This window comes from Plectropomus leopardus, chromosome 19, assembly GCF_026936395.1.
Source record: "Plectropomus leopardus strain MGB_pleo_1.0 chromosome 19, ASM2693639v1, whole genome shotgun sequence".
Classification (NCBI taxonomy): Eukaryota; Metazoa; Chordata; class Actinopteri; order Perciformes; family Serranidae; genus Plectropomus; species Plectropomus leopardus.
In genome coordinates, this window is record NC_142194.1 from 10,173,160 (window position 1) to 10,183,290 (window position 10,131).

The 10,131-nt window shown below is 38.0% G+C and overlaps 1 protein-coding gene across 3 annotated transcripts in view; it reads right to left on the reverse strand.

Moving 5' to 3' along the window:
• Positions 1-8,738, reverse strand: part of dock1 (dedicator of cytokinesis 1) — a 243,654-nt gene extending 234,916 nt beyond the window's left edge. For all 3 annotated transcript variants that reach the window (XM_042508037.2, XM_088070341.1, XM_088070340.1), the window contains exon 1: positions 8,484-8,738. In XM_042508037.2, the coding sequence (XP_042363971.1) occupies positions 8,484-8,526 (43 nt within the window). In that variant the 5' untranslated portion in view covers positions 8,527-8,738. The remainder of the gene's footprint in view (positions 1-8,483) is intronic.
• Between the last annotated feature and the right edge of the window lie 1,393 nt (positions 8,739-10,131).

Here is a 10,131-nt window from a genome sequence, read left to right on the forward strand (position 1 = left end):
ATATTCCAGACATAAGGGAACACACTTGTTTGGTACAAACTGCAGCAAAAATCGCATAATCATTTTTATATTTTTTTCAGTTGAATTAAATGCAAAAATTATTTAAACTGGGACTTAAATCACAATTAAAGTATCTGCTGAAATAATTGCAATATGATTTTCTTCATATCTTGCAGCCCTATAAGGTATGAATCATCAGGTTTAGCACACAGGTAGCTCAAATTGTGATGTAATTGGCACCAAACATGTGACAGTGAATATAAATTAGTCACAAAGTTGTACTTATGTTTATACAAAGCATGATAACAGAGAGGGTTTTTTGTTTACAGATCAGCAGGACAGCTCAATAAATGCAGCACAGTGACATTAAAAGGGGATAAAAACAACTAGAGCAGGATGAGTTCCCAGGTGGAGGCTGCATGCAGCATCCTGCACGCCGACAAAAACAAATAATCCAACGGCATGATGCACAAACTCATAAAAGTGGAAATAACTATGTTAGCTTAGCTTTCAGGCTCCAGGTGATCGCTCAAGAGAGTCTCAGTCAGCAGCACTTAATAAAAACACTTTCTAACCACACACATAATGGTTATCACACCAAAGGAAGGACGATGACACAAAAAAAGCTAAGATTTCACACTCTGTGCAGCCTTTCACTTGCTACTGCAAAAGACGAGCAATTTCTGTTTGTGCTGTTTTATTTATGAGCAAAGGTGGCTGATCATTAACACGACCTGGTTGTAACACAGACCAAACAAACAAAAATGAAACCCCTGGCTTCCCTCCTGACAAGAAAAAAAATACCCCCCTCCTCTGCTCGTCTCTACAGCATCTCCTTCCTTCTCCTGGCTCCTTCCTATTAATCAGCTGCTTTGTTTCACTCCGGTAAAAGCTCTCTGTCTCTGATTTTGTCAGTTCAGCTTTTTTTCCCCAGACAAAGTTTAAGTGTAGGCAGAGAGAAATCAGGTGCCTTCTTCTAAAAACTCAGCTGTGTAGTTAATATTGTTGAACGCTTTGTTATGTCAGAATTAATAGCTGCAATATCTGGCAGAGAGAACTGCTCTGACAAGAGCCACACTTTTTCCTCTTTTCATATTTATTGTGCCGTACGTGAGACGAGGCGTTTTCTGAATGAAATGTAATGAAAATAACTCCGAGCACATGAAACCAAGAAGCAAACTGATAAAAGGGAATGACACAAATTTCACTCCAACACCAAATAGCTTCAGCTTACGCCAAATAAGAAAATACAAGGTAGGGAGTTTCATGGGCAGAATTTATGAAGTAACGGAGACTGCTTTTTAATTGCAACCATATTTGTTAGCTTACTGCACTTTGTGGGTGGGAGATAGTTTTCTTGGGTGCAGGGCGGGGGCTTTCACAAATTACTCACGGCCTCAGTAGAGAGACGAAAGCGACTGCGTCTCTATTTTCTGCTCCCAATGTGTCACTCACCACTAACCTGTTCCAAATGAGAGCTGTCTAGAGTTGTCAGTCCTGTTGGCCTTCAGTCTGCCTGCCACACACCAGTTTAAAAATATGAATCACAGCCACACCAGAGCGTGTGACGTTTAGAGCTCAGTGTGTACGTGTGTGTGTCCAAGTGTCGTCTTAGATAAGCTCCCACTCTGTGATCTGACCTACAGGAAGTAGCTTTTTCCTTACTGTCCAAACTAACTGTAACCGGAAAAAGACTAAAAATATTTTGTACAATCATGGCAATTTTTTTAACATTCTGAGCTGGTATTATGTTAGATTACTTAAAGCTAAATTACAAAGTGAAAGGCACTGAGAGGTGGAAAACATTTCTCATGACAGCTCACAAGGGTAATTTGTGCCAAAGTCTTAACAGCGACATGTAGATACAGTAAATAGTCCTGTTGCTTAGTGTTCCCTGGTTTGCTTTCTAGAACCACAACCCTCTGAAGTCTCTCTTAAGGAACAGCAACATCCTGATGAAACAGAATTAATGAGACAACACTTGAAATTAGCATCAAAAAGTATTTCTGGTTAATTCATCACTGAGCCGGGAGACAGCTAAAAAACATTTCCCCGAGGCCCTGTTAAATCACTTTTGAGATGCCACAAGAATAACTAGGCTTCAAAACTCCTGATCCCTTTGATTTATGCCGGGCTGCTTGGCATTTGACAAGAAAAGAGCAGTGTAATGAAATTAGTTCAAGGTCAAGAGAGATATGATTGTAACATTTCTTTGACGAATGGATCGCCATTCTCCTCTTTTAAGATATGAATAGGGGTCAAAGAATGAAGTTAGGCCTCAAGTCCAAAACCTCAACTTCCATTTCAAGTTGGCCAATAATACTTTCTGTGTGTGACTGCCTCATGAATGCGGATGATTTCTGTCGATTCAACAGATCAGCTGAGTTAAATGAGCTGATAGGCAGCATTCTGAAAATGCCAGTAGAGCTGAAGACAATGTTGGATTAGGAGGTGGAGCTAAAGCCTCAGGGTAACAATTATCCTGAGAAACAATGTAAAAAAGCAATAAAGTCAGTTGCCTTTGGTGGGGTGAGGAGGATTCTTGAGCATTAAGAACATGAGTCCCCAAAATCAAGTCAAGGTGCCCACATAGCAAACCTTGTTCTATGGGTAGAAAGCGGATTTCCATTAACCCTCAAATTGTTCTGCCATCCTATTTTGTTGAACTTGTAGCATTTCTCACATTGCTAGAAAGGTGTGTTTTTCTGATGCAGTGGAAGAGCCATTCCCCCCTTTTCTCATACTTCCTGGATAAAGGAAGCTCTGTCATTTATGAAATTAGAGAAAAAATTAAACACTGTCTTCATGGCATAAACTTAAAATTCTCTAAAATATGGCTGTCCCTTAAGCTGGATGTTGTTATATATTAATGAATTTTCATTACCGTTGCATTTATGTGCAAGTTAGAGTTTATTACTGAGATGGGGCTCATTTTGGCTACTTTATATACACATGGATAGTGTATAACAATGCACCAAATTTTACAAAATGGTCATGTTTAGAAAGAAAAGTCTCTCCTGGCAAAGTAAGATGTATTGTCAGGAAGCACACTGCATACAAAAAATGGCAAAAATAGTCCCCTTAGTCTGACATTATGAGCTACTATCTTGTAGTTACAAAAAAGATCTCATAATTAGGAGATCGAGATCTAATAAATAGGATCTAGTAATTGGCTAACTTTGGCTACGAGATAGTGGCCACTTATGGCAATATCACATTTAATCTGCCTATATTTCCTTTTCTTTATGAGACAGCGGGAAATTTAAATGTTACTTAACGTGGACGCCATACATATTAGTATGTCAACACTGCACAGGCATCTCAGTCATTGGGATTGTTCATGTGGAAAGCCCAGTCTGACCTGCTGGAAGTTGCATTCTTCATGCTGAAGTAGTTGAACCGCTACGAAAAGCTTTCATTATAAGATCTTTTCTTATAATTAATAGATTATATTTCTTTTAATTATGAGAATAAGTGACATTTTTCTTCTTTGAATGTAATTGGTTTCTGAACTACTTTAACTGTAACTGTAGAAGAAGTTAAAAGTTAAGTTAAAAGTGTATTAGCTCGTGAGGGCCCTGACACTCCACGGCAACGGTCTGCAGTTGGTCAATGTTGGGCTGTAAGTGAGTGATTTTAGCATGTTGAATTTTAGTCAGACAGTGGCTGTAGTCTTTGAGGCGCGTTCAGGTGCAACCCTACACAGGCCTTGTGAGGCGACACAACAACAGACCTTTGTTGCCACTAATTATTTGATATCGGTTTGGTGTGTCTAAGAAATGTATGGCCTTAGAAATGTAATCAAGTACAAGTATTAAGAAGCACAAAAAGGAAATACTCATGTAAAGTACAAGAAAACTCTGCAGGACCTTTCTTATACGTACATAAATGTACATTCCACTATTGCTGCTGTATATTTACATATTTGTTTAAGGGCAATTTTCACTTTTCCGGTTGTTATACATCACAACAGTTGAGGCATGGCAGTGTTAACAAAATCAAAAATGATATTTCTAGGGCTGATGCAAATGCTTTGAAGCTATGATTGTTGCCATGGTTATCAATGTCCAAATCAGTACTCTACTGCTCCATTTTTCTTTTGCCATTACCCTAAAAATCCCAAATTGCCAAGATATTAGGAAACAGAAATTCACTTATTTATTCTGCATCAACATCAATTATTATTTATTCTCAGATAAACTCATTTAAACGTATTGATAAAGCTAATTTTGTGACTCAGACAGTTTAACTACTGTGAAAGGTTTAAAGATCCACTAGTAAGATGTCAAAACGTCAGGCGTCTGGAATAGTTTCAAAATTTACAATGATGACACCCAAAAAGTCATGTGCCAGATACACCAAAGCAAAGTGACATATGTGATCCTTCCCCAAAGAAGTTTTGATTAATGGTATTCAGGACAGCCCTACATATTCCTGAAATAATACTTTGATATTTGGTCAGACAGGTAGAGCCATGAAATGTTTGTTTTACCCAGGGAGAAGAGCTCAACAATTAAGCCCAACAGCCATAAAATAATACAACTTGTAACACCAGAAAATACACATTTACATCATAAGTAGTTCTTTTTGATTTTTCAACCATTTTAATGATTAATAGAACTTCTTCATTGTGAGGATTTTCTGTTTTGTATCAGTGTTAAACAAAACTGTGCTTTTATCTGTACTTTCTGAAAGACTAAATAATTAATAATTAATAATTAATTGAAAAATAACTGATTGGTTCAATGGTAATAAAAATAATCCATAGTTGCAATCCTAATCATGATGTTACCATAAAATCAAAGCTGTTTGTCTTAAGTCAAAAAAATTATAATAAACAAATACACTACCCAGTGCTGACTACACCCTTCTTTTGGGTTCACTGAAGAGCTCATCTGATGTTGCTGAAGCTAATGAGCTGGTGCGGTCTTTTGCTGCCACACAGAAGAGCATAAAAAAAAACAGAAAAGAAAAAGACGAGAAAACTAAAACCATAAATATTTCATTGAGTTATGTTTTTTTTTCTCAGTTATTACTTTGACACAAATCTAACATGGTTTAATTCCCAATATTGGATATTGTGCATGAGCTAGCTGTTGTGCAAGGCCATGCTTCCACAATCATATTGTAATGTAAATCTGCTGGTATGATAACAAAGCCCTTTATTATCACGGCTATGCTCCATGTAAGAAGACAGTAGCGTGTATTATTAATACTGCTGTGAAAAGACTAAAGGAGAGGATCTTTCTGCATCCACTAATAAAGCCATGGAGCCATTATGAAAGTAGTAAATGGTATGACAAAAGTTTTGCTGAAACAGAAATAGGTCCACAGTGAGTACTGCCTGCATAAGAGGTCTCACAGAGTGCTCATTAGTGCTACTTGGTCAACACATGAAGTATTAAAAGTGCAATAGCTGTGCACCCTATCAATCCTCTGCAGCAGTGATGGGGCCGCTGCCTCTCTTTCGACTAATGACTCATCCGCTCTGGCGTTCAGTCGACCCCGTGAGAATTTTGAGAAGATTTTTGAAGGCCTTCCACTTTGAAGATCTCATGGATATTTGAGAATATACCCTGGCAATCATTAGCATCAGAATAGCATAATTTTCATACGAACTACAGCCAACCATAACGTGACCACAGGCTCATATAGCTGACTGGCCTGGAAACAACAGAGCTCATTTGTAAGCTTAAGTCTGAGACGCCAATCAGAGCTTTGGTGTAACCTGCTGAACTCATCCATCAATCAGCAGTGCACATACAGGTGCAAGCCCCTCAGTAATGGACACAGCTAAAAGGGGATTAAGTATGCATGCAGCGGGGTACATCGCACACATTAAAAATAACAATCCATTGTCGTGAAACCTGATTCTTCTGGAAAAAAATAATGTGACTTGTGCTGACTGAACAGGATCAGGATGTTCCAGGGGATCCCCAGAAAAATCAGGATTAGTTCCATTACACTATTATTTTAGGCACTCAAGCACAGCACAGCGAGCCTGTTTATCCATGACTATGTTACTCTCATATTTCAAACAGTCCATCAAAGTTAAAGAGACAGTTCACCCCAAATCTAAAATACATAATTTTCTCTTAACCGTTGTGCTATTTATCAATCTAGATTATTTTGGTGTGAGTTGCAGAGTGTTGGAGTTATCTGCCGTGGAGATGTCTGCCTTCTCTCCATTATAATTGAACTAGATGTCACTCAGCTTGTGCTGCTCAAAGTGTCAAAAAATATACATTTGAAAAATTCATCAGCAATGTCTCTTTCCAGAAATCATGACCCAAACACTCATTATAGTCCACAGACCTTCTCTCCTCATAAATACATCTGCCAACTTTATCAACTTGCAGAGGAAAGCATGCATGTATAACCACGTTCTAGGGAAGGCTGCGATCACGTGGCCTATGCGTTGAAGGGAGTAATGAAAATAGTTGTGTAAAGAGCACAGGTTTTATTTTAGCAGGCAGGTTGATTTAGTGGATGGGTCAAACAACACAGGACTTTCCCCCAGGAGACGGGTGACATCACTGTTGAGTTTTTCAAATGTATTTTTTTTGGTCACTTTGAGCACCACAAACCGAGTGCCATCTAGTTCCATTAAATTGGAGACAAGGTTGGAGACAAGGCAGACATCTCTACGATCGATATCTCCAACTCTGTAAGTCATAGCAAAACAATATAGATTGATAAATAAAACTAAAGGTAAGAAAAAAACTTTTTTTTTTGGACTTTGGGGTAAAGTGCCCCTTTAAATAGCTCTTAACCAATATAAAATGCTTTAAACATTTCTGGCTATCATGTCTTTATCAGTTTGGTTTACAAGGTTGTTTCCAGTTTCTTTAGCTATATACAATCCATCAGTTCTCACAAGAGAAATAACAACACTCTTACTGTAATCACAAACATGTGTATCATCTGTTATGGAAATGTATTCAAAAATTACATCTAATGCCAAGAGTGCCAACAGATTTTATGGTCCCTGGGGCCAAAATTTAAATAAATGAAACCTTGTGGGTTGATGCAAAAAAATTATATCAAGTTCCTTGAAAGATAAGGTTTCTCGGTGCCTGCAGTCATGATGCAAAAGCATGTGCTATAACTGTATTGTACAAGCTGACAGTGAGATGAGTGATTAAAACATAAATAGCCTAAACATAAATATTCATGTTTGCAATGGCATACAGAGCACATTGTTGGCCTGTCAGTGTTTTTGTTATTGAATCTTTTAAGTAAAGATACTCCTGATCAAATATTGCTCAAATACAAGTGAAAGTTGCTTTCATCTTTCATGATTTCAAACAATTATGCTGCTACAGCAAGCTTAACACCGACTGATAGGGACGGGGATGGTTGCAACACCTTTAAAAAAAAAAAAAAAAGAAACTAAACCCAATGACAACTAAACAAATTTTCTCAATCTTACTACTTTTCTCAGCATGCCAGGAGAGTTGGTGAAAAAAAAATAGCAGTGTGCTTGAAGCAGGGAAAGTATGGTCTGTCCCCAAAATATCATGTGCTCTACCATGTGACATTGAGAAAATAAAAATAAAATAATAATAAAGTAATGTATCTATCTCTCCCCTTTCACTCTTAAAAAAGCTGTCCTGTCTATTAAAAGGAAAAAAACACAAATATTATTTTTTCAAAATAAAATCAATGCAAAACAACAACAACAATAATAATAATAATAATAATAATAATAATAATAAACATACAAATGAATAAAATATAAAATAAAATAATAATAATAAGGAATTACGTGATATAAGTTTTTTTAGTTGCTATTTGTAGTCAAGAAATAAGGGTACTTTGGGCCAAAGTTCGAGAGCTCTAACACAAAAATTCTGTTATAGGCGCTGAGACAAAAAGTGTTACAATCACCCCCAGTCTCCCCTACTGTCCACCAAGCTACAGTTGCTATAAGTGATGATATACTGTATGTTGAGTGTTGAATAATCGCCTACAGGAGAAAGTGGCAGCTGAACGGGACAGTGTTCTCAGGCCAGGGCGCCTAGTTTCAAAGTATTTTGAGGAAGTGGCAAAACCAACCACAAAACACAGACTTTCCCAGTGTGTAAAACGTGACGGCATACAAACACAACTCACAAAATACACAGTTACAAGTTGAAAGTAGCCTGTAACTAGTTAGTTTGCAGCGGAGGCCCCATAACACAGGAAACAGCGCTACAACTAGGCGCGCCTCTAACAATTCCCAATCCACACACAGTCCTCTTCCTCACAATAGACACACATTCCTTGTTTTGCGTTTCATGCAAAACTAGCTGGCAAATCCCCGACACGTGAGATTTGCATTCACACAGTTAAGGCAGATTTGACGCTTGAAAACAAACCCCACACGAGAAACGAAACAGCCGGTCGTTTTCTAACCACAATCCTTCCTAAAAACTTGTGCAAATCTGAGAGCAGAGAGCTAGGACGAGCTAGCGATGGAGCATGCAAGTTTTCTTACGTACCAACACCATACTTTTCCTTTTTAGTGGGCACCCAGCGAGACATTCTCAGTGTCGAGGCTTCCCCGAGTTGTCGTGTATCCGGTTAGATAAAGGTCCAGATGTGACCTCTGGTTGGTAATGTGGACTTTTTTCAGTTTTCTCTGAGCTTTGGGAAGCCACTCCGAGCAGCCATTTTCCACCAGTGACAGGACGCTCCGCAAGGGGGAGGAAGGGAACACAACTTTTTCAGCCTGTAGGCGTTCAGACAGTGGGAGTCCTGCTGAACTCACACTGCTGTTTATACTGAGCCGGAAACTGCTACAGGACCGATGCAAAGTGTTATATGCATGATGTCTTGACTCTACATGCATCTGCTGGAGCATATCTTTATAAATATGAAATTAAAGGGTGAAAAATAAAACGTAAAATTAAATCACTGGAAATCACATCCACGGATACCAGCGTTTCCAATCTGAGGGACTGGGCCCCTGAAGGGGTCACAAGATAAAATGTAAGGGTCGAATTTTTTTTTCACACCCTCTGATATTTGATTTTTTTTTTTTCATGCTTATTTGAAAATTAAATTCTGGGAATAACTTATTCACATAAACTGGGAGAAAGTTGGTTCCCAACATGGGGGTCAAATCCCCTCATGGAGTCACAAGATAAATCTGGAGGTTGTCAAACAGGATTTTTGTTTGTTTCTTTTTTCTAATCTTTGATTTTTTTCATGTAAATTATTGGAAAACTGTACCCGATTACAACTTATTGAGAAAAAAAAGCAGGTGGAAAGTTTGGTCGACCCTTCCAAAACCAGTGTTTCCCAACATGGGGGTCAGGTCCCCTTATGGGGTCACAAGATAAATTTGAGGGTGCTAAACTTTTTTTTTCTCTTTTTTTCCTCTAATCTTTGAGTTTATTTTCATGCAGAATGTTGGAAAATGTAACTTACAACAACTCAAAATATTAAAGAAATAAAAAAAAAGTTTGGCTGACCAGGCCAAAACCTAGAACAGTGGTTCTCAGCATGAGGGTCCGGTCCCCCCATAGGGTCAAAAGATAAATCTGAGGGTCGCCCAGCGCTTTTTGTTTTCTCCAGATTCTCCCACAGCACAAAAACAAACAGATTAGGTTCACTGAGGACTCTAAAATTGCCCGTAGGTTGTCTGTCTCTTTGTGTCAGCCCTGTGATAGTCTGGCAACCTGTCCATGTGATGAGAGGTTACAAGATGACATGACTTTAATTTCAGGGGTCAAAAGAGAAAAAAGGGCAGGATCCGTTGCTACACAAAGACAAATGTTTTATAGAGAACAGTTCATGCTTGACTAATTCACCTGGTTTTATTCTGTTGTACTATAAAATATTTGCAAAAAAACACACAACACAAACAAAACATAGATATTCAAAATGAAGAATTCAGTTGAGTATGGGATTAATATCTATGATTTTAGAGACAAGAATGAGCTTCACTAATACTGCTAATAGCAATGGTAAATGTATACAGCCAAAGGCATATCTTTGGTTTGAAAAGTGGGGAGGGAGGAAATAAAATGAGTCTAAAAAGACATAAAATAAAAAAATAAAAGGATGCAATTTTCTTTGCCGAATGAAAAATGCGATATGCATCCAATTTTCTTAGATTTCTACATACATTGCGTAACTACGGTA